The 25307-nt window shown below is 49.5% G+C and overlaps 1 protein-coding gene across 2 annotated transcripts; it reads left to right on the top strand.

Moving 5' to 3' along the window:
* Positions 1–1319: 1319 nt before the first annotated feature.
* Positions 1320–25307, top strand: LOC144138101 (protein argonaute-2-like). Of its 2 annotated transcripts, none has more exons than XM_077670194.1 (6): positions 1320–1622; positions 14032–14330; positions 15717–17753; positions 20650–20877; positions 22858–23184; positions 25178–25307. In XM_077670194.1, exons 1-5 carry the CDS (start codon positions 1592–1594, stop codon positions 23167–23169), a joined length of 2907 nt encoding a protein of 968 aa, XP_077526320.1. In that variant the 5' UTR covers positions 1320–1591; the 3' UTR covers positions 23170–23184; positions 25178–25307. The 2 variants fall into 2 exon arrangements, with proteins under 2 accessions (XP_077526320.1, XP_077526319.1); XM_077670193.1 differs by lacking the exon at positions 1320–1622 and adding an exon at positions 9886–10107.

Raw genomic sequence — 25307 nt, 5'->3', positions numbered from 1 at the left:
AGAGATTCTGCCAGCCGTTACCTGGAATTCGCGTGGGCGGCGTCCCGAACGCAGCAGCGTCGGCCGTGCCCGGTCGTGCGTCGGCAGCAACAAAACGGAGAGGAGCGCCTTTCGAAGGGTGAGACAGCGTAACCTAGCCATTCTGATGTGCTAGCTCGGGGCTACACCACCACGCGACACAAGCGCAGTCACCAAAACAATTCGGCCTGTGAGCTTAGTGATTCAGATTTATGCCGATTAAAACTGCTTAGTTTGGTATGTTTGAGAATTGCGAGAAAGCTGAGGGAACTTTTATGATCGCCTATTATCAGAACCATATGCTCCTTTCGCCTTTTGTAATACCTCTTAAAACACAACCGAATTGGTATTCACAAATTAAAAAAAAACGCGTAGTCCCATTCGTGGCAAGCAGTGTGCAAAAGGTAGCGTTTCTCTAGCGGCCACATGTCTGTATGTGGTCTCTAAATTTTGTTTTCCCGCCCTGCAAACCCATTCTTAACGTATCCTTGCCGTACGACCACTTTATTCCGTCGGGTCCGGGTTACCCAGGAGGTGCTGTCGAACAAGTTAATCAAGCCGAGCGAAGGAAGCGTGCAATGGACGCGAAGCTGAGCCAAAATGGCCCCAAAACAACCGTCGCTAAAGCAGACGACAAAGCCGTAGTGCCTACGCGCCCCCTAGCGGCCAGGTACCTCCACACGCTGGGTAAATTCGCCGCGCCATCTACAGTGTGCTCTGTGAGTGAAACCCTCCCCCCCCTCCCTTCGCCCCCGCCCCCCACCACACACACCACCGCCGCCTCCGCCGCCTTGGGAGTTAATTGTCCCGCACGCCGCGAAAGAACCGTTGGCTGGTAGAGGTAGAAAGCTTTTCTTTAAAAAAGCAACCCTAGCCCCTAAGTGCTCTGCACATAATATTCTTTGTTTTATTTGCTAAGTTTGTCATTCACAAGCGTTTCGTCCCAAGTTCCTGGACCCGTGCCTTTTATAAGATCCCGGGAATAGCTTGAATAGCTATTCAAGGCTCTTAGTCTTGGTCAAGGAAACGGCTTTTGTTTAAGAAAACGTTTGCTGCACACACGTTCTTTATTAATGGCCTGCTTTTGCCTACGGTATGCAAAAGATCTTAGTATCAGCGGTATTGCCGCCTCCTGGCTTTCTTTTTTTTTTTTTTTTTCGTATGGCTGCTGCCGCAGAAGACAACACAGATCACCGTTCCCAATGGCGTCGAAGTGCATCCAGGCCGGCACCATGCGGTCTCTAGGTTTGCTTTATTTGCGATTGTCTACTGCTCGGGCTAACACCACTCATGTTTTCCTCCATCCTCCCTATACTCTCGCGCGCAAGCGTAGCATAGTTCGCTCACAAACACGCGCAATACAGGCGCGCAGACACTCGCTGGCACACTCGCAATGGTCGGTCCAGTAGGTCGCGCGCTGTGCCGACACGTGCGCTATCTCGAGCCGTCCGTCGAGCCAGTCGTACTCGCCTGGTAACGCGCTCATTCAGTCCTCGGCTCTGGCTGGCGAAGCAGCGTTCGGGCGTTCCTTGTTTTCCGTTGAGGCGTATCACAATTCCTCCCGGCTGACATCATGTCGAAGGCGGCTGTACTCCGGTGCCGTCGTGAGTATACTCATCTTTCTCGTCTCTCTCTGATAGTGCGATGAGTTCTTTTTCGTACCTCGCTTTGCTGGCTTTTGACCGCGGTTTCAGCTGGGAGGTTTAGGTGGGCGTTCGGAACTGTTGTTAGGCCTCGCATAGCGGCGCTGCGCTCGGTCGGTTAGCTTTTCAGGGCGGTGTAAAATGCAGTTGTTTAGAATAGCTTTTTCCATTAAAAACGCTCCCGGTTAATTTTTTTCACTTGTATTTTTTTGAGCTTTTTTATATTTTCTATTGATGACATAGAGTAGAACAGCTGATCCCTAAGGAGGGTCAAACGTCAGGTGCTTTGTAACCAAATTAACGGCCGCAGCGCTTGGCTAATTATAGCGGAAGTTTGGAGAATTAAACGGCGCGGAGCGTCGCAGAATGCTTTACTTACCGTATTTTCGACTGTTCTTTTTTTTTTTTTTTTTGCTGTCACGGAAAGAACTGTTACAACCGAACGGGGGCAGGGCTTCGTACTTAGTTTCGCGTCAATACCCATTCTTTCGAGCTTCCGCATGTCAAAGGCGTTTGGTTTAACGTGATTTATATTTTTTAATTGAAGCACGTGAGCAGGTTCGTGCATATCACGATTAGCGCTGAAGAGGCCGCGTTTGTGGGTTTCGAGAAACTTCGTCTTTCTCCACGCCGTTTCTTTTTGTCGTGCGAGTGTGTTCCTTCACTTGATACTATTAATCTCAATGTTTCTTCGCGATTATTCGTAATCGCTGCGGAATTAGTGTAGAATTTTTATTTCGTGAAATGATCTACTTCTTGGCGGTCGATCACCTTGTGATGACTCATGTCAGCTGTTGGTGGCACCGTGTCAACGAACATGGGCGCTCTTTTCAGAGTTGAACGTTTGCACTTCTTCGATTTATTTATAATTTGTGTGCATGGGAATACGCTTGCAGAATTGATTTCTTTCTTTTTTTTTTCCTCATCTGCGCAGAAATTGCTTTCCGCTCGTTGGCTGGGCGTGTCTGAGGTAGCCGACGGTCGAAGCACGTGCTCAGTCATTCCAGACAATCGTATACGTTTGTATATATGCACCCGCGATAAATAATTTCGACCGTTTACCGTAGCTATCTAAAAACCCTGCGATGAAAGCGAGTGTGGGCTAAAGCCCTTTTTGCCTTGGGGATAATTCACTGTCACTTGCGTGCCCGCGTCGCCATTAAGCTGTTACTTGGACCCCTTGTTTTTCTTTGAATATTTTTTTAATGCCAGCCATATCTGTATGGGGCTCATTGCTAGGAGTTTCTTGTGAATTTTACTCTGAAGTCCTAGCACATTTGGCATCGTAGTTCGCGAAAAAGATAAAAAAAAGAATGTGGAATTCATAGGTGTTAAAGAACGCCTGACTGGGACCGTGAAGATCACGCTTTTTAAGAAACGCAATAAATGGTAAAATATATTTGGCAGCAGAAACATTTGACTGCTGCAGTTGAGGTAGACGCTTCAACAGTCCATCGCTGTTGAACCGCATACAGAAATGTCTCCGGTGGTGCGATTGTGTTTTCTCATTACTTTCGTCAATATCCTTTTCCCGTCGCAGTCACTTTCTTTGTGTTACTACGGTAGAGAAGCATGGTCACACGCCTTTTATAACAGTACACATTCGCTATTATCGTAAACGTGATTTGTTACTTTGGTTATTAGCAGGTTCAAATAACTGCTGCAGTGCTCCAGTAGTTGGATTGTGCCCGCTTATAATCATCCTTATGGTTAATTGGCTGGTTCAGACCACGGCATATACTCACGCGGGGGATTGGCCAAGAAGCTTTGTATTTAATCTGAATGTGACCTATATTAGATGTCTGTTGGTGCCAAAAGAGTGGCTCATACAGATGACCCGTTTACGTTTGCGTCGTTTTCTTCTCCCTGCGGCAACGACTAAGATGCTTCGACACTCGCTATAGCACTCTATTAGCGTAAACATGCTGTGCTAATTCCTTAATTAGCATTATCAAAATGTCGTGTAAGCATCCAGTGGTGTGATTTTGTCCTGTCGTTACCATCGCCATATTACATTTCTCATTACGCCGATTACTTCTCCTTCTAGTCTGCGGTGGTGGCGGTGGTGTTCCATAATCAGTGTTGTACGGAACGGCGTTACAAGGAACGGCGTTCCTGGAACTAGTTCCTTTTTGGAGGAACGGAGGAACGCCACCGTTCCATTAAAGGTCGGTGGAACTGTAACGGTAACTCGTTACGTTTTTGAAGGAACGGCAGGAACGGCGTTCCTGCCGTTACATCGCTAGGAATTGGCTGTTTTTGATGCCAAGGCTCGAGTACAAAAGTCCACAAAGCGCTACTGCATTTCTCTTCTTATAAGATGGTCAGTTTGCCCGCCCTTCAGCCGTACGTACTTCCTCGAAGGTCAAAGGCAGAAGAATAACCACGCAGCAGGCCGCAGCTTGTGCTTGCTTTCATGCTGGTTGCTTACGCGGCGTTCGACGGGTGAATAGCGTAGCCGCGAGAATGCTTTTCACCCTTCATCGTTTGTCTGGGGAGGCCAGAATGCGCGTCTGGCCGATAGAATTGTTCCCTGGCGGGGAAAGAATAGAGAGTTTTAGCAGTCCGTCCGTTCTGTCGTATGCGTTGTTACTAGGTTGACGGGGACCCGGCTGGGCACTTGGGCATTCGTCGCGGTAGGGGGATTAGTTCCGCGGGCCTGCCTTCGCCATGTCTGTGCCTCCGCACCCTTCCTACTCGCCCTTCCCGCGCGCTCAGGGGCAGACCGGCCCCGGTCAACCCAACGTAGCCAGCGAAACGGACGGACTGCTAAACGGGATCCGGACATTACGGTGTCGGACATTTCGGTCCAGGACGTTTCGGTATGGACATTTCTGTGCACGGACATTTTGGTGCACGACGTCTTGGCCGAGACATTTTGTGTGAGGGGATGTCCCAGGCATTCTTTGAACATTTTAGCTTTAATATTGTAATTTCGTGACTTGATATGATTTTACGTTCGAGACTTGTGCTTGCGCCGCCGTTCGTGGAAACGAACGCTAAACCCTGGCGGAGCATTACCACGTGAAACCCAATTTCTGCAGCAGATGGTAAAAATTAATGGTGTTAATTTGGATCTGTTCAACCATTTTTTGTTATTTTAACATTCATGTGAACAACCCTAATACTTTAAGTGTTACCAAAGCGCTTTCCTTTCACTTCACCCAATGGTGCAAGACGCTGCTGCTTTTAGACTATTCCTCCCCCCCCCCCCCCCAGCAAAACGTCCGCGAAAAAACAACAGAAAAACGAGGGCGATTTGGCGCGTGTGCATTTCGTTTTAATTATTCTCTCAATCAATCTCGCCTTCGTTGCATTCGGTGTATGTTCTACTTAAAACTCACAAACCAACGATCGCACTTACGGTGGCGTTACTTAGGGGAGGGGAAAGCTGAGCCCCGCAGGCAATCATCCTCCTAGTAGAGAGAGAGGGGTGTCACTTGTGCTTCACCATTGCGTCGGCTGGACTTCGAAAACTTGAAGACGACTGTTGCCGCTCTCGTCACACTAGCCTATTCATTTTTTTTTTGCTCCTTATAATGGGAGGAAGCGATGTATACCTGGGGTGTCCATGATATGCGCGACTTGATGAGTTAATTCCCAAGGGGGCGACTGAAGGCGCAGAAAGAGCGATTCCTGGAGTGGGGGCGCCGCCGATATGACCGCGACGCGCGGAAGAGCGTGGCCAGCAAACGATAGTGGCCATTGTGTTCTCAGCGGCTTTTTTGGTGGCTTTTTGTGTCACATTATAGAGGTTTCGCGCGCTAATGGTGAATGTAAAGCTTTTTCTCTGTTTTAAACGCGAAGTGTGCTATGTCATTGTTCTGAATGTATCACCCGATTCCTGCAAAAGCCTCCACTAAGAGGCTAGCAGTATGTTCTAAATAAAAAATAAAAAATCACTGCGGTGACGCTTCGGAGACCGTGAACTCCACCACGCCAGTAGGATTTTCAGGGGAAACCGAAAATAATATGGCTGAAAAAGAAATCTGGTCGATATTCGAGCGTACAGTCGGAAGGTGGGAAGGGGGGGGGCGCTAGAACAAAGAATTAAAATGTGGTAAATGTAGGCTTGTAAACATTATACGAAGGTTGGTTGTCAATTTGTATGCACAACCGGTACGCGCTTAATCAGCATTTAGGACATTAGAACCTGTGGCTGTTTTCCAACAGGCCCGTTTTTCCTCCCCGACAATATCCTAGACCAGTGTTCGCGAATTCATTCTAGCAAGGCAGCTCAGCCTACGTAATACTCCTAATAAGGTTTTCTTCATTCTGGGGGCTAGCTAATGTTTGTTACTTTTTGGATATTGAGAGTGTGCATGTAATTTATGTAATTTGAGGGTGTGTAATCTAAAAAAAATACAAAAGAGGCGGTAGACCATCGTAAACACAGGTAATTGTCTTAGGTTAAAAAGAGCGAATATAAATTAACAACCTGTCATAAATAAAAAAAAAACGTGTGCTAAAGAATTCAATCGGCTGCATAACAGGTGTCCCCAGGAAGAGGTATTAAACAAAAATATATAAATGTAGAATTTCTAAAAATACCCGGCAAAGATCGAACAGGGCATCAATCAAAAAAATAAATTCACTGCTCCAGATTGTTGTTCATAACCCACGTTAAGCGGAAATAAAAATATAACAGCTGTCGCAAACAGGCAAGCACCGGATAATTTGGTCGCCTAAATGTCCGTACACCGATATGTCCGTACACCCATATGTCCGTACACCGAAATTTCCGCACCGAAATATCCTGCACCGAAATGTCCTCGAGCCGTCTGGAGTTTGTCCGGTGCTCCTTGAAAAAAATCGCCTAGGAGCGTTTCTTTTGATTATCTTTATCTCCAGATAATCTGCTGCCGGTAGTGTTAATATTCGTATATTATACGTAGTTCGATGTGAGTTTTAAATGTCTGACTTAATTTCGACGCAGGATTATCCTACACTATATTTTAGTTTAAAAACCTAATTGTAACGTTAATGTAACGAAACGTTCCAATTTTCGAAGTGGAACTGGAACGCGTTCCTTTCGCAATAAAGGAACTTGTAACGGGAACTCGTTTCAAAATTGGCAAGGAACGAGGAACGAGCTTTCGTTCCTATTTTGGAGGAACGTGTACAACACTGTCCATAATCTGGCGTATACCCACTCCGGGGTTCTGGCCAAGGTTTTTTTTCATTTATTAGAACCAGATAGGGTTATAAGAACCAGCGCGAGCGTGTTTTGTTGCTTCTGCAAACGGCGTCCCGTTGTGCTCACTACTGACCCACCACCGCCTCTTATGTGAGGAGCTTCCCTTTCATTCTCTTCGGTAATTCGGCTCCTATTCTAGTGGCACAGAGACACCGATGGCCAAAGAGCGCCGGAAACATTTGTTCGGTCATCTACAGCTCGGTTGACTAGAAACAAATTTCTCGGGGTACTTAAATTTGCTTAGTTCTTGGAAGGCGAAAGCCTTGCGTAGTACCACTGGGACAGGCAATTCGTTTTATAAACACGTCCACCCGTCGACAATGCAGTCGCACTATTTTTCCGTCCTCAACCCATCTTAATCCCCATAGTTGATCTTAATCCATCGTAATACGCCTTATACATCGTAATCCGCCTAAATCCATCTTCACCCACAATAATCTCGCATTACTAATCCATACAATAGGTCACTAATCAGTGATATATTTGGTAATCATTATCACCTCTTAGTAGTAGTAGTAGTAAGTATTGTTGAATAAGGCGGACTTAGCCTTGCATAGCTGCCGGCAATTGCTCCGCCTAATCATCCCCAATACCATATCAAATCTCTCAGTCATAACACATCACTTAGTCCTAAAATAACAGACACGCAATGTCACCACACCTCACTTAGTCCTGTGGACTGCAAGAATCCGAGTAGGAGATGAGACACATCTCTTCGCACAATCCAGTGGTCCCTAGGAAAAATAATGTCCTCCGATGTAGCATGGGGCACTCCTAACTTCTCGAGATCACGAAAAAAGTTCGTCCGCCCGTACACCAGCTTGGCTACATAAAATCAACATTGTTTCTTCCCCTTTGTGCCCCTCGTGCAGTGTGACTGGTGACATTGATCACTTCATTATGAATTATCACCTCTTATACATGGCTGACATGCTTTGGTTCGCGTGTACGTACCGTTCGTGTTGATGCCGGGGTCATTCAAGGTCTCTTCCAAGGATGTAAGGCTTTCGCCATAATAGTTTATGTGGGTGCAGTGTAAGTAAAATTGATTAGTATTATATGGGTGTACGATGAACATGCCTTGACGTACAGGGGTAGCTCTGCTTGCAGACAGGCATGTAACACAGCGCATCACTCTCTGTAATCTATTTATCATCATCACCATAGGAAAATACTGCCGAAGACGAGGAGCTGTAATGTACAGTGGTCGTCAAATGAAACGCGAACACGAAAATATGAGCCAGAACGTGCAAAATTGAAAAATACTGTTTGTAGAGTACAGATAATTGGACGCTATTGGTATATTTGGAAATCCACATTTCCAAACTTTGTTTTTGTAAGAACGCCACGCGTCATTTTGGCTTGCATGGAAATGAATCGCGCTATTTGTGTGTTCAGGTTCAAATTTTCGTGTTCGCGTTTCATTTGATGACCACTGTACGTACGTACGTACGCGCCTTGTCGTGATCAGTCGTCAGCACGATCATAATCATTGTAATATTGGTCGTATATGGTAACGAATACAGCATTAGTACAGTACGATTGGCAATAAGTACAATGAGTGAAACGGGAGGTTAGAAGAATAGCCTGCTCCCAGCTTCGAAATGTGGAGTGCCCATCACGTACTGGTATCTTGTACGAAACAGGACCTGTATTTCTAAAGCATTGTATCTTACGATTACTTGAGAAACAGCGTACGAAAACAAAACAATATTCTTGTTCGTTATATATCACAGTAAAATTCCCTCCTCTGTGCGCGAGTTTTCTTGCCCGGATTATTATAGCTGACAGCGAACGCCTGTGCAGTAGCGCAGCATGGCCTGCGGTGTTTAAACGTGGCGAAAAATGTGGTACGACGGTTTCTCTGGGCCAAGCACTCAATATCGTGCGAAAGCAACACATATTTGTGCTTGGAAAGAGTTGTCGAATACGCCATAGCGGGTATGGGCTCTATGTGCACGTTTATGTATACATTGCTGGGCTAACACCATCAACTGTCAGATATGCACCAGAGTGTAGGAGCATAAGCCTAAAGGTACAGTTTGACATCTCACAACTGGTACCCGGAGAGTGAAGTACAATTAGTGCAATATCCAGTGGGTACCGGGTGACCACCCGGCGTTGTGCCTCGGTGTGACGTTAGGCCTGACGTCATATGTTTGAGCCTAACTTAAAGTAAACTCCAAGTTGTAACCTGCGAGGAGCCACACAACGTCATAATCATTGCATTGCGAGCTCCGAGTACGGGTTGGCGACGTTGACCTCAATGTGTGACGTTAGGCCTAATATCGCGTTGTCGCATGCCCGAGTCTGCTTTCCCCTCAGATGCGCATTAAATTTCGCCTCAGCGAGTTAGAAACAGAATAAGGGGCAAATGTTAAAGGAAAGACATGCTAGTCTTGAATAACACAAATTACGGTCGGCATCACGAAAGAGGCTTCGTGAATAAGTCGTCACCCATTTCACGTCAAACCGGCAGCGGCAGGTTATTAGTGAGTTCGCACTAATATATTGCAAGGCTTAGACAAGGGAAACTTGGAAGACGTGTTTAATGAGGACGCAATTTCGCGGAGAATGCGTGGCCAAAAACGATGATGATGAAGGCGCGAGACTGGGTGAGGAAGAAGACGGTGTGGTGCTTGCATGTTACGCGACGATGAGTTGATAGGCGGGAACGAACAGTCCAGTATCGAACTCCATCCTGGCAGACCCACAAATCTAAAGCGCTGTATATGGGGCCCTAGTACCAGTCTCTTCATGAATGTTTGGGCGCGCTACGGGTGCAGTGTTGTACATATGAAAATACTTTATTATGCCGTAGGACAATCTTTCGCACACACAAAAAAGGAAGCAACGATGACGTCGGTGCTCACATTGATATATGTGATCACCGTGCTGCTGTTTCCAATAAAGTTTACTCAGTTAATCTTGATCGTTTTTCTTCCGCCACGGGCACGTCTCGCGACCGTGTCCTAATTTCGCGCCATTTTTGACGTCACGACCGAGCTTTGCCATTGGCCAGTGGCTCCTTGAAGACCATCTAGGGCAGCCGCGAGGCTCGAGCCAGCCGTACACCGTTCTCGAGAGCGCGTTCACTCGGCCCGTCGCGGACTATCTCGTTGGAACCTGCAGCTTCGTCACCAACCAAAGAAACGGGGTCTCTCGGTGGCAACATGGAGTCCGTCAAGCGCTGCCTGTCTCCCGGCATGGAGGCCATACCGTTTCCGCGGCCCCGAGGACGCGGTAGAGGTGAGCCATGGGTTTGCGCTTAGGGCCAGCATTCGCGTCTAGGCGTTGGTTGCTCTTAGTGCCGCGTCGATTTTCCGTCCTGCACTGCCCGTGAAGTGCCGTGAACGCCGTGTGGGATCCTTTTCTTCATTTAATAACAGGATTCGTGCTCAATCGTAGAGGCCTAGCGGCAATTGTGCCATGCGACTGTTAAGAGTGACCAGACCTTGTATCTGGGGTCAGATTTCTCGTGGGCTTGTAGAGGAAGTTTGTCAGGTTTAAAGATATATGCACGTTTTGCACCGGCAACGGTAGTCCGCGGGCCGTCCGCGGACTGCCCTCGTACTGGGGTCTTGTAGGGTGAGAAAATTGTGCGCCGGATCGCGTCCCGGGGAGTCCGGGGACCTTCCGAAACTGATAATTGAGGACCTGTGCTGACATGCAACACAAGTTCGTGATTCGTCGAAACGCGCCATGACCCCATGTTGCTGGCGGGTATTCAACATATCGCATGGCCTTCATCGCACCGGCGTTAAAAATGGGATGACATCGCTTTTTCAGGCCGGATGCTTTGCCGAAGAATCGCAGCATATCTAATGAAAATGAAATGCCTGACCAGGTGGGGCTGGAAGTGTCGCAGCCATGTAAGCGCAGCCTGTGGCGCTGTGAAAGCACGGCGCCGCGTCGCATTTTTTGAGTGACTAAAGTAAGGGACACCTGTCCGTCCGGCGGATTCCGGCTTGGATGCGCTGGGGAGAGGACGACGCGGCGGGTCATCCGGCAGCCAAACAGGTTCTCGGTGCGAAGACGCGTGCGGAGACGCGTGCTTTTCCGCCCATGTGTTCGATGCTTAAAGCGAAACTATATCGCGTTATGTCGTATTCGTCGCGGACCTTTTGCGGCGAAAGCCGGATATGCTCTATTGCGAGAAGAGGTTAAAACGTGGCTGTAAAAATACGCCGAGGACGTGCCGCGTCTCTAAAATGCAACGAAACAAGCTCGCGTCCCAGTTTCGGGGCAAAGCTTGAGCATTCGATGATCCACGTGAACGAGCGGGGCGTGGGGTGGCTACAGCCGCCGGATGGGATCGCCCGCTGAGCGACAAATATTTACCACCCCTCCTTATGACAATTACAAACTGACACCGACCATGAATGTTGATAAAAAGACAGACGTTCCGACTCTCGCATGGGAGCCTTGATCACGAATCGTCTTCTTCGGTTTTTATAAACAGTCATTGTAAACAAGGCTCAGATTTAGTTGTCATTGCCGTAGAGTAGCCGAAACGTCTTTTTTTTGTTTTTATCAACATTCATGGTCGATGTCTGTTTTTAATTATTGTCATCCTTTTTTCCGACGAGGCGGGCTTCCGTACAACCCTTGATTTCAAGAACACTTATGCGAACGAAAATCCGTGTTTTACGCACGTCCATCTGGCACGGGGCCAGTGAAAAACAGGAGACGGCGGGCGCATCGCGCTGGATTGCCACCCAGGTTAAGTTGTTGCTGTAGAGTAGCGCGGATGTGTTTAGGTTTGGTCCTCCCGCTTCGGGTTTGCGCTCTTCGCCGGCCATGCGGGCTCTGACCTCTTGCGATGGGCGCTCTGCTGCAGTTGGGCCGTCGAGCGCAAGCTCCCACTTGCCAGTACGCTCTCATCCAGTGAGGGCTGTGCTCATCAAGCTCCGAGGTTTGGAATCGTTGTAAACGGCCTATCCTTCCACCAGTTCGCTATTCTCCCCGAGAGTCGTCTCATGAACGTAGCATGGCGTCAGGCCAGTGTTTTCGATCTGTTTTGTGCGCGGCATGCAAGTCCAACCACAGTGGCAAACTCTCTTCCACCTCCTTTAAAGCGAAGCTTTCTTGGCCTCCCCTCCCGGTATCCCGAGGGCTACTGCTGCCTGACAGGGCGTCCGCTTTGCTTTTGGTTATGGTGTTTTGGTTGTGGTTGTGTTATGGTTATGGTTGACGCGGCAAGCGCGTTCACAGTAACCCAAACTGCAAGCCCTTTGCTTGCATGAAGGGACGTCTGTCTGTGGTAGTTAGACAGGTGACGGAGTGGGGTCCTGTAGGTGGACGTACGGGCTTGCTTCTCTTATCTCACAAATTATTCTCAACATATCGCACAAACAAAACACTATAACGGCTGCGCTGAAATTTCGCATTTCGTAATAGTCGGTGACTCGGTAATCGGGATCTTGTTTTGTCGCGAGAGATTGCACCCACCTTGTGAAAAGGGGTGGTGTTAGATGCCCGAGGAGGTCTCGCTTCGTGACAACCGATAAACCTCCTGAACTGCATAGAAAGTGTTTTTCTCCCTCTCTGATCGATGAAACAAACCTTTTCCAGATGGCGCAAACTATAAAAGCCATGACGAACATTCGGCTGCTTTGTCCTAATATTAGACCCATAAAGCATACCTCCCGCAGACATTTAAAAATACAGCAATTAAATTGCGGAGATAGCAATGCGATACGCTGGTAAAGTTCATACTTTGGGACGGGTTTGTTACTACTGCAGAAAGTTCTCGGTTAACACGCCGAAACACTGGGGCCCTTCCATTTCGTCTCTAGCTCAACCCAAGCAGTCTGCGGTTAGTCCGAAGACTCTTGGCGCCACAGAAATAAATGGGAAGAAAATCTACTAAGCTTGCATTCACGCACAAGACTTTAATCGCGAAGCTGTTGCAGGTGAGCATTGACGGACACAAATAGTTAATTTCTGTAAGACGCCCTGCCTTTCGGATCACGGCCTCTTCCTCGGCCATGCGAACTATCCGCGACCGGTCCATGCCGAGGACTGCGAAGACGCTGCGCGTGTCGTCTCTTGTAGGATACTGAGCGCATGCGCATGACGACGCGAGCTCCCGCGCGAAGGGCTCTCCTACGAAACTGAGCGCATGCGCAAGCTACTCTCGAGTGCCGCGCAGCCGCTATCACGTCTTTCCTACGATACTGAGCGGATGCGCACGACCACGCGGGCTACCGCGCCGAGGGCTCGAGTGCCGCGGCGGCCGCTATCACGTGTCTTGCCGTTGTAGAGTGGGTATGGCGACATCTGCACGAGGCCAACGCGATAGCGTTCCTCGCCGGTAGTTTTCGGCGCGCACGAACCCCGAACTTACGGCCAGTAACAGCTCCGCTAGTAAAGGAGACCCCTTGCTCTCAGTTAAACAGGTGGTCATCCGGCGAAGCGCTGCAGCATTGGTACGGCGTAGACAATAGAGAGTTTTAGCAGTCCGTCTGTTCCGTCATGTACATTATTACCGTGATTACCGGTATCCTACTGCGTATGCGCGCGCGGAAGGGCGAGGAGGACGGGTGAGGAGGCTCACCCCACCGTGGCGAATGCACGTTCATGGCGAAGACCGACCCGCGGAACTAACCCACCTACCGCGACGAATGCCCGAGTGCCCAAACGGGTCCCGATCAACACGGTAACTACGTACACGACGGAACAGACGGGCTGCTAAAACTCTCTAATAAATTTCCTGTCGCTGATCATAAGCTGCCTCGGGAGTGCGTATGACGCTTGCCCTTCCCATTGCCAAGTAACGTGCGGCCGGTGTTTTCACGTTGACGTTGCTCCAACCGCACCGTCACCGCCCCTGCCCGTCGATGTCGCTTCAGCCCTCTCCCGTTACTCCTTACTCCTCTCCATCCTCAGTTCTTTAGTGCAGGCACACGGAGTAGCGCCGGAGGAGTCTTCTGCGCGCACATGACGCCGCATCTTCCTCTCGCCCAGCCACACATAGCTTCGCTTTAAAATCAATCCTGAAATGTTTCTGTGAGAGTCCGCGGTCTGTGCAAGACTGTTACCAGGAGAAACCCCAATGCTCATTGCGAGCGAAAGTGTCGCGATAAGTGGTGCAACCTTCCTCTTCTGTGCCACAGCCCCATCTTTCGTCAGGGCGCCCGCCGAGGCCCTGACCACCTCCGCGTCTCGCAGGTTCGCCTCCGGGGAGCTCCCAGGCGTCCCCACAGTCGCTGCAGTTCGCCGCCCAAGGTTCGTTCGCCCAGGCCATCCACCAGCAGCAGCGCAGCGCTCCGGCTCTGCGCGCCTCTACGGTCGCCACCAACGGCCCCGCCAGCGTGGCCATCAACGGCCCCGTCAGCGTCGGCGTCCGCACTGTGGCCCCGACCGAGGGCTCGCTGCCGTCCACGCAGCCGACCACTCCGGCCACGCGACCCTCCAGTCACTCCAACGGCTTGGTCAACAAGTCGCACAATGACGAGCTCCGCATCCAGGTAGGCATAGGCTGTGTGCGTCGCCGAAGCCATCGCGTGTGACGACGATTTCTTGTGCTACTGCATGGTTCACGGGGCGTTTATTTAACGCACAGTTATGATGAAACCTGTAAAGACCCGTGGGACAGGTATCACTCGATCTGCTTGAAGCAACAGAGGTTATCTTAATGAAGCCACCATTTATTCGGAGGTCTCGCTGGGCAAAAATACAAATTAGATGTCATCTGCTTGGCGGACCATATGTACCACATCCGTTCGTTGATTTAACGCTAGCAATGAAGAGCTGCGGACCAAGGTAAACATGGCTGTATAGGTCGCCAGAGCTACCACGTACGACTTCTGAGACAAATTAGATTTTATCTGCTTCAGGCAGCGTGTGCTGCTTTGCTGAAGCCATCATGTATTGCAAGAACTCGTCCGACAAATTAGCTTTCATCTTCTGCAAGTACCATAAGTTACATTGATAAAGACATCGTTTATTCTGATGACTGGGAGGACATATTAGATTTCTTCTTGAACCAGGACGGGTACTTTGCTAGAGCCGTCCTGTTTTCTGATGATTCGTATTACAAATGGGATTTCATGTGCTTGAAGTACCGTATGTGTTACTGCGCGTTTGACAGGGCGTTGACTTAGCGCCGTTATTGAACAATACAAAATAGGAGGGTATCAATAATGATAACATAATCACACCAACGGTCTTCTTATCAATACAACCAATAAGCCCCAGAACAAGGTAGGCATATGTTTAGGTTGAAGCTATTATGCATGATGGTGACTAGAAATGCAAATGAGATTTTATCTGCTTGAAAAATTATATGTGCAACTTTGCTGAAGCTGCCGTGATCATGTGTACTACTACGCATTTCACGGGACATAGAATTAAACCCCCATTCTTGTTATATAGAAACTTCAAAGCTTCATCTTTTGCCGAATAACGTTAGAAAGACGTTAACTAATTTGTTATAAGATACAGTTATAGAGATATTACAAAGGACATATGATGTAAGAACATAATACAGTAAACCTTCCTATTCGAAGTATATGTTATATAAGATACAGTAACATGCAGAAATGTTACAAAATACATGGAATTAAGAATATAATACAGCCCTTGGGAAAGGAAACCAATTTCTTTGTAGACGACCATTCGCTAAAAGCTGATGTGATGTGCCCTTTATACATACCATACACGCGATTTCGTTATGACAGTTTTACTGTAGTCAGTTGTAAGATGTACGGCGTGACAGATTTATATTCTCATCGTTCATATGTCAGTGGTTCTGATAGAATTCTCGAGTCGCTTTTGTTGTTTCAGCTTGTACGAATATTTAACTGCCCGTTAACAAAGGACGCGTACGGCTGACTTCATTATTTCCTCACCAGGAGATGGAGCGGACGCTGCCGTCGCACTTCCCGCGTCGACCAGCGCACGGCAAGCTCGGCCGGCCCATTCAACTGACGGCGAACCACTTCAGCGTCGAGATCCCAGGCGGCAACGTGTACCACTACGACGTGGAGATCTTCTCCGAGACGCGCAAGGAGGTCAAGGTGCCCGAGAAGCGCAAGTACCGCTGCATCAGCACCAAGATCAACCGCATGGTGATCGAGCTCCTCGTCAAGAAGTACCGCACTGACCTCAGCAACTGCATCCCGGCCTTCGATGGCCGCAAGAACCTGTACACGCGCCGCGAGCTCAAGTTCACCGAGCGTACCTTCACGGTCGACATGGAGGAGGACCAGAGGATCCAGAAGTTCATCGTCAAGATTCAGTACGCCGCCACCGTGAACCTGGACGCGCTGCACGCCGTCTTCGAGAACCGCGTCAACATCGTTCCCCAGGAGGTTCTCCAGGCCGTCGACATCGTGTTGCGCCATGGGCCTTCCATCAAGCTGACTCCCGTCGGCCGCTCCTTCTTCAAGGCTCCGCCGACCAACGAGAACTGCTCGCTGGGAGGGGGCCGCGAGGTCTGGTTCGGCTACTACACCAGCGTTCGCCCGGCCCAGTGGAAGCCCATGCTGAACGTGGACATGTCCGCCACGGCCTTCTACGAACCGCTGCCTGTCCTCACCTTCATGTGCAAGATCTTCAGCGAGGGCCGCCGCGAGATGACAGCCGCTGACTTCCGCGACTTGCGTGACTTCCAGAACGTGCGACTGAACAAGGAGCTGAAAGGACTGCGCGTCAAGGTCACGCACCTTCCCTACCCGCGCAAGTACAAGGTCGTTCGCGTCACCAAGGAGCCGGCCAAGAAGCTCTTCTTCAACATGGAGGACGGATCGCGCTGCTCCGTGGCCGATTACTTCCAGAACCGGTACGGTCGCCTCAACTACCCGAACCTGCCGTGCGTGCAGACCGGCAGCACGACGCACCCGGTCTACCTTCCGCTGGAAGTGTGCGAGATCGTCGAGGGACAGCACTGCAAGAAGAAGCTCGATGAAAACCAGACCTCGGAGATGATCAAGCGCACCGCCCAGGCGCCCTCCAAACGCTTCTTCGAGATCCGCCAGTCCGTCAGGGACCTCGTCAACAGCAGCGAGACGTGCTTGCGGGAGTTCGGCATCAAGATCAACACCGAGCCGACTCAGCTCAAGGGCCGCGTCCTGGATCCGCCGTCGCTCGTCTTCGAGAACAACGCTGTCAGCAAGCCTCGCGAGGGCACCTGGGAGCTCAGGGGCCGCCACTTCTACAAGCCGGCCACTCTGAGCCGCTGGAAGCTGCTCAACTTGAGCCGCTTCTGCCAGCGCGACAGCCTGGACAACTTCGTCAAGATGCTCATCCGAGTCGGCCAGGAGCTGGGAATGCGCATCGAACAACCCATGGAGATCGGAGTGGCGGACACCAACCGCAAGCCCATTCGCTCCATCTTGCTTGAGCAGCAGCCCAAGCAGAGTAACCTGGAGATGCTCATGATCGTGCTCTCCAAGAGCACCAACTACGCCGAGATCAAGCAGGTTGCCGAGACCGAGCTCGGTCTGCGCACGCAGTGTATCATGGACAACAACGTGGTGAAGAAGTGTAACTCTGCCCTCGTCACCAACCTCTGCCAGAAGATCAACGCCAAGATGGGCGGAACCAACAACAGCCTGCTGGCGCAGGAAAAGCCGGCAATCTTCCAGAAGCCGGTGATCATCATTGGAGCAGATGTCACGCACCCGGCACCGGGAGACAAGCTGCGGCCTTCTATCGCCGCCTGCGTCGGAAGCCTCGACTCGATCCCGTCCAAGTTCCACGCCTCCATTCGCGTCCAGATGGAGGACTCGGCGGCCACCGCGCGCGTCGAGATCATCAAGGACCTCAAGGACATGATGAAGGACATGCTCAAGGCTTTCTACCGTGCCACTAAGCACAAGCCGGAACGCATCATCTTCTACAGGGATGGAGTGAGTGAGGGGCAGTTCATGGAGGTCCGGAACCGTGAGGTGAGTTGGCCGGCTTTCGTTGCGGCGCTGCTGAGTTCAGGTTTGCTGCGGAATCTCAGTGTTTTAGTTGTTATGCGCACGTCCAACAAAACTGAACAAAAAGAATCTCAGGTCCCGTAGATTAGGCGACAGTTTTGAGTTACTTCTTGCTTAAGAAATTTTTTCGTCCTGTCCCGCTTCACTTTTTTTTTGCGAGTGTCTCCGCGCCTCCCCCCCCCCTTCTCCCAAGAAATGAAATTCAAAGCACGCCACTGCATACGTGCCTGTCCTGATGTTGTTACTGCCGAAAAAATATCTTGTGGACAGGCCAGTACGGCTTTGAATGGAGCTGGTTGTTTTTTAGCCAGTTGGCGTTAAAAAAGCGGGGTGGACTTTTTCTAAATACGAAGTAGTGATGGGATAGGATTAGTAGTACGGTTGGATAGAGGAATCAGATGCAAGAGGATTTGTAGGAGGCAATAAAGCGGGCCTTAAAGTAGCAGTTCCACATCTCGTTGACGGCTTCCACGAGGGAGACACGTATGGTAGGGGTTTGGCGTCTAGGTATTAACTACGGCATGAGAGCTTTGCTTTTGTTTTCTGCAAATTATGTTGCGCAGCAGCCTCATCTGGCCATAATGCGCCTGCAAGGTGTATTGGCTCACACAGCCTTCCGGGCAGTTCCTACGCTTGAAACGTGTTATACTTATAATGATATATATATTATATATATATATATATATATATATATATATATATATATATATATATATATATATATATATATATATATATATATATATATATATATATATATATATATATAAATTGCGTATGCAATTGCGTATGCAAAGGCCTCTGTGGCCGTCCTTGCTGCCGGTGTCCCCCCCACCCACCGCTTCCCTTTCCGATGATGTCCCCTTTTCTACATACGAGCTATTATAGGCCAACCCCCGTTTTCATCCAAAGGCTTTGAAAATTCGCTCCCCTTCCCCTCACTTCGGCACAACCTCTCCCTTCGGCCACATGTTCGCCTGCGGCGCTTCGTATTTCGGCATCAGATGGCGTAAATTGCCCTCCAAAAATGTCTTCCTAGCAGTGTCAATGTGTTCAGAAATGAAGCCGACTTATACCCGAAAAATCAGACGTTCTATCAGGCCTTGAAGTGAACCAGAGAACTGTCGGCCGTTTGGCCTTAGGAGCGCATGGAAAAACAACTAACGAAGCAGTTCAGGGAGATATGGGCTGGGCGTCGTTTGAAGTTAGAGAAGCACAGAGTAAAATATGCTTTGAGATGAGGTTGAGGGCAATGGACCAACGAAGGTGGGTAGCTAAGGTATTTAGGTACCTATACTTGAAAAGCGTGGACACTTAGTGGTTAAGAAAGACCAGAAGGCTAACGATGAAATACGGAAAGAACAGTGGGGAATCCAGAACAGCCTAGGTAACCAAAAAAGGCAGATTGAAACGGATAAATGGAGAGAGAAAAAGGAAGCTAAAACGTCGGTAGAGATGTACAAGGCTGAGAAATTTGACATCGGAAAGGAAAATGTCTACGATAATTTCCAGGGCAGTGCTTTGCTTTTTGAGGCTAGAACAGGTTCTTGCGAACTATGAGCTTCGTGGGGAAGCATTCACAAAATGATGGGGTATGCGTGGTCTGCGGAAAAGCAGAAACTATGCGGCACATAGTGTTAGAATGTGAGTGTATCCATCCAAATCTACATGAGGGGAATATTCAGCTTCCAGAAGCCCTAGGATTTAAGGGTAGCACAGAGGAAGTTAACTTCAAGGCTGTCGAGAACACGAAAAGGTTAGAATGCTGGTGGACGAAAAGCAGAGAGGGGAATATTGCCTAGGACAGTTACCACCTGTAACGGGAAAAAAATATTTTGTGGCTAATACGCTTTTTGTGCCTGCCCTAAGCAGCGGTAGTATTAAACCAAAAGTATAAAACATAGGTGTATTAGTCCTTTTTGGTAAGATGACATACCATCACCCCGCTACAAAGGGAAACCAATAGCAATCATAATCATCACCACCACATCACGGGCGCTTTCAATCCGAATTGAAGCGAAGCGCGATTGACTTTCGAGCGTGCTCGACGCACCGACGCTGCTACACGGCACGTTTCGATCCCGATCGAGATGTTGCCCCGGTTGCACTCACGAACGGCAGATGGCGCTAAAAATGTACTTCGCGGCCGGCGTTTGGTAACTGCGCGGTTTGGGGCGTTAGCTGAAGTTTTCACCTTGTGTGCCGTTACTCAGCGGGGACGGAGACAGAGAGAGAGAGAAGTAACATTTATTTAAAGAGCTCCCCCTTATGGGGTGGTGACGGCTGCCCACAGGGCCGCAGCCACCTGGAGGCCTCGGGAGGTGACTAGCACCTGGTCTGAAACCTCGGAGCTCCGCATGGCCTGCTCTCATGCCTGGGGGGTGGGGAGGGGTGGGTAGGGATTCTTGGGGCACTGGTAGAGGGAATGAAAGTGCGTGTCCAGTGCACCACAGTGCGGGCAGCGGGGGGAGGGAAACAGGTGGGGGTGGGAGTGCTGTAGGATTGTGCGGTGAGGGATCGTGTGCGCTTGGATCATGCGCCACGTGCGGGTGTCCTCTGGAAAGTGCCCGTGTGAGAGGGGTGTGTGAGCTTGGCGTTTGTAGGCTGGCTTTTCCACATTAACTGTTGCACAGTGAATCCTACTAACAATTCCGCTGTACTCTTCTGGCACGACGGCACGCTTTGGCGGGAGTTTGTGTCAAACCAATAACCCGGAACCATGCAGCTCCGCTGGTCATCCACCTTCTGCCCTGTGTGGACAGGCACGGAATTTTTCGTTCATCTGTACTAGCTAGCTGGCCATAATACTGGCTTTAGCCTGCCGCTTCTCGGTAACATATTTCCGAACACGGTGTTCCAGGTGAGCGCCATCCGCTTGGCCTGCCAAGAACTCTCTCCGAACGAGACGTACGAGCCGGCCCTGACCTTCATCGTGGTCCAGAAGCGCCACCACACTCGCTTCATGCCGGCCAGCGACCGAGACGGCGTCGGCAAGTGCCGCAACGTGCCTCCGGGCACCACCGTCGACTCCGTGGTCACGCACCCGCTCGATTTCGACTTCTTCCTCTGCAGCCACTTCGGAATTCAGGTGAGTTCTTTTTCCACGGCTTCCCGCATTTTATCCGCTCATCAGTGCCTATGTTCGCAAAGCTTAGGTTAATACTGAAAACACCAAGTGGAGCCGATTTTTGAGAGGTGGTCGTAGCTTAACCTTACCGAGACCTTCATAATTTACCTTTTTTAGATCTAGAGGAATATACTCACTGTCTTGAATATTGACTAAACGCTGCCGACTCCCATAAAAAGATTTAATCCAATGCGTACGGGACTGCGCAGTGACGTTCCTCAGAATGGAAAGGGCTGCTAATTTTTAGCTGTGATGAGTGGTATGGAGGTTAAAAGCGCTCGTCAAAGTTCCCAAACTGAGTTCATGGTATATTGGTGCAACAACGTAAAAGAACTGGCTAGTACCAGCAAACGCGCACACGAGCCAACCAACAAACGGAATTCCACGTCGTAATTAGATGCAGCAAATTGGGCAATATTTTAGCCTTCATTTTGTTTTATGATTTAGCGCCTGGTGCGCTTTATAAAAGCCATAACTACTCAAAATTCTGGATGAATACACAACCACCTCTCGTCAACACTGGTTTTACTATTTTTTTCCGAAATAATCATAACTCCCTTCAACCTGTATATGCTACTTGAGATTCTGAAAGCTTGGCGCCATAATTCATGACGCGGAGAAAAATCCCGCGAGCAAACAAAGAAAAGGGTTAAAGTGCAGTGTCCTTGAAAAAAAATACAGGAATGTCTGGCTGAGTAATAAAAGCGAAGATCCTGTATGCCTTACTAACAGTTTTCTCGGCTGGTTGAAGATTAAGATCGTTATCCTGCTTCTCGTGGGATAAGCGAGATGACCTTTCGGAATTTATCTTTAACACCGACGACGGACGGAGGATATTACCAGGGCTCGAGGTTTGCTTGCGGCCGATGGTGGGCTCATTTGTCCCTCTCAAAAATCCGCGAATGCGATAAAGGGTTAAAATTGGCAAAACGAGGTACAAAAGGTGGGTAATGATCGCCCTCTAACAATTAAATTAAGCACACGCTCTGCTTCGTAATTACGTTCCTAACAGTCGTACGTGGAGCCATGACGGGGCGGACGGCGCCTTTCTATGACCGTGGCAGTATAACCCCGCACATGTGGCGCAGATATTTAGATGGTATTCGTTAGCTCCCTTCCCGCGAATGACCATAGCCCAGCTGACTTTACAATACTTCGCATTTAAAGGCTCGTGGTGGCAGCTGCACCCTTCTAGAACTGGCTGGGCGGCTTCACTAGCACCGGTAAACTCGGTTAGTAGAGCGGTTGCCCTAGCAAAGAGCAGCAAGCATAGTTTAGCTTCTCTGCAAGCGCCTTATTTATTACGTCGTCATCAGCAACATCGCATATGGGTGCCGCACGAAGTAACTGTTCACTACGAGTGGATTCCAGGGAACTGAACAGAACCAACTAGCCCCGATTTTCGGGGATATTCCTAGAGAACGATGAAATATAATAAAAAAAAGTATGCGATCTCTTCCCAAAGACAGTTGAAAATTGCGTTCAACCTTCGCTGAAAGTGCGCCCAATCGATCGTCAAACATTCAAAGACCCAAATCGTACACGAAGAACGAACTGATGTAGCGAAGTTTCGCGCACTGAGTAAACTCGGCTACGTAAGATTAAATGTATACAATCAGGTTTATGAGTTAGAGGTGTAGTATTGCACTCCTTCAAGACGATGAGTGGATTGTCCTATTTAGAACCGTTTCTTTTTGTCGATTAAACCGTTTTGACACAATGGAAGAAGCCCGGTTTCACGCATACGCCGTGTGACCAGAGATCTGATCATATTTTCGGTCGACCAACAGGTCTATGGGGAAACACAAGTTTTTTGACAGGATGCCGTTGATCCTACCAAGAAGGCTTAAGCGCTTTGAAAAGCGCGGTGAGGACCAGAAAAAGGACCGTACAGGACTAGCGCTGGACGTGGACTGTGTTTTAATCAACTCTGCCCTGCAGGGCACGAGCAAGCCGTCGCACTACTACATCGTGTGGGACGACTCGAACTTCACGGCGGACGACCTGCAGAAGCTGAGCTACTACCTGTGCCACACGTACGCGCGGTGCGCGCGCAGCGTGAGCATCCCGGCGCCCGTGTACTACGCGCACCTGGCCGCGTACCGCGCCAAGAACCACGTGATGAGCAAGGTCGACATCTCCTCCTCCTCCTCCGACTCCTCGGGCGGCAGCGGAGACTCGCTCTCCACCAGCCAGTACGTCGAGGCCGTCAAGGTCATGGACTCGCTGCAGACCGCCATGTACTTCGTGTGACGAGCGCGCTCATCGGTGAGTTCAACCTTGTGCTCATCTACGTTGAATTTGACCAGTAGTGATAGAGGAGGCCCGTCATTAAACACAGTGCTTCTAATGAGGGTGGTGGTTTGGGCCTGTTGAATGAACATGACAATGAATTGAAGCGCTAGGACAACGGGACAAGCGAGTCAAGCGCCTTGTGTGTGTTGACTCTCTTGTCCCGTTGTCCCAGCGCATCAATTCATTGTCAAGTGCGTCTAAGCCACGCAGCAAGAATACGCCGGAGACGAAACACTCATTGCGGCAGGTGTGGGCGAGAGGCCATGTAATGTCCCAATGGAAGCTAACGCGGCGTACGAAGCTTCGCAGCGGTGACGGCGAAGGGGATAACAGCGGAACCTGATGGACAGACAAAAAGACAACGGCAGCGTCCCGTTTTGGCTGCGCAGCGGAATGCCAATCACAGCGTTCACGCAGCTGCTTCTCCCGCGACAGTTAAAGGAGCCATGAAGACAAAATACAAGTTTGTTTTATTCGAAAGATTTCGTGATTTATAGCGAATGATGCCGTATTCACTGAGAAATTAATCAATTTAGTTAAAACGTTGATTCTCCCGCGAAATCGTGTGTTTTCGTGACGTCTACAATTAAGTCATAACGGCGCGTATACAAAAGAACTTCCATGCGCCATTCGGCTCTACTGCCTTGCTTGCCGTCAAATTTTCCAGATGGCGCTAGCATACTCAGAACTCCACCGTTGCTTTGCTTTTTACCGTATTTACACCTGGATTGTTTTTGTTACGGTAGAAAGTATCTGTTTTGGGAAACAGGGGGTATGCTTGGGAAAAAGGGTCACGTAAAGCAACGTCGCTTACGCCAATCGGCCAGCGTCGTATAAAACAACGCGAAAGCGTCGGACTGCTGAGCCGCTAAAACAAGCATAGTGCGCCCAGTACCAACGGCAGTGCACATCAGTACTTCTATGTTTACGTGTACTTTCGTACCTTTTGCTGTTTGCCGCACCATTCTTACTGCTGTAAAATCGATCTACCGCCCAAGGGTTCTGTCACGGCCGTTGGTGTCAACAGAAAACTCCCGCGGACAAAAAAAGAAGCTACTGGCACCGCCAAGAATCGAACCTGGAACGAATAGAGAAGGGGAGCGAGAGCCCATTGTCTTACTCATTGAGCTACGAGCGGACGCGGAGACGGGGAGACAGACGGTGCACTCACCGAGCACATCTGCGGGTTTACCCCTTGTGTTCTCGCTGAATGCCACGTTATAGCGTCATGCGACCTCTCGCGCTGTGTAGCGGCCGCGGCACGTGTAGCGGCCGTGGGCGCGCCTAACGCATACGCTGGGACTTCAGCGCATTGCATGTAACTTCTCTGTCTCTGCCGCCGATCTCATCGCCTCCGTCGGCGGCGGTAGAGACGGAGAAGTGAGATCGTGTAATGCCGGGTATGAGCTTGCTTTAATTTCAAAGTATCCACTCATTCGCTTCACGAATACAACTCGACCAACCTCCGTTCACGAATCATTTATTGATTTTACCTTCACAAAAAAATCTCTTTGAAGTAATGAAGGGTGTGGTAAAGTGCATTTCACTTGTCTCTGGTTTCACTCTTTCTAGAGCCACGTGTAAATTCAAGTGACGTCGCATGGGTAATCGTTGTGGGTGAACAGCTTCGCTTTCCAACCACCTTCACAGGGTGGATTGACGCGCATTTTTTTTCACCTTTAAATTCACCTGTGACTTTATGGCGTGGGTTAGTTTTGGTTTTAAATGATTGGTTTGTGCGCGTTAGGCCTTGTTATGTTATGTTTAGGTTGTTGCCTAGCTTTACGTTATCCTGCGCGATGTAGTGCCAGACGCGGCAATTTTGATGAGAAACGCGAGTGGACGTCGAAATAGTGGAGTGATTATAATACCGCCGGACGGCACTCTAGACATGGCCTATAGTAGTGCTTCGGATTACTAACCAGGTTTGTACCGTTACTTCACTACGCTATCTTTTGCCTTTCAGGTCTCCAAGCCTTCCCTCTTTGTGTGTGTCTTCAAGGACTCTTCTTCCTCTCTTCCGTGTGTTTTGTGCTGTGCAGCTCATGTGCAGGGATTTGTTTTTGTTTGGACATGCAATAAAGTTCCCATGCAGC

The sequence above is a fragment of the Haemaphysalis longicornis genome, unplaced genomic scaffold (assembly GCF_048455015.1).
Source record: "Haemaphysalis longicornis isolate Haplotype H1 unplaced genomic scaffold, Haemaphysalis longicornis Haplotype H1 scaffold_5, whole genome shotgun sequence".
NCBI lineage: Eukaryota > Metazoa > Arthropoda > Arachnida > Ixodida > Ixodidae > Haemaphysalis > Haemaphysalis longicornis.
This window is presented reverse-complemented; position numbering and strand designations above follow the sequence as displayed.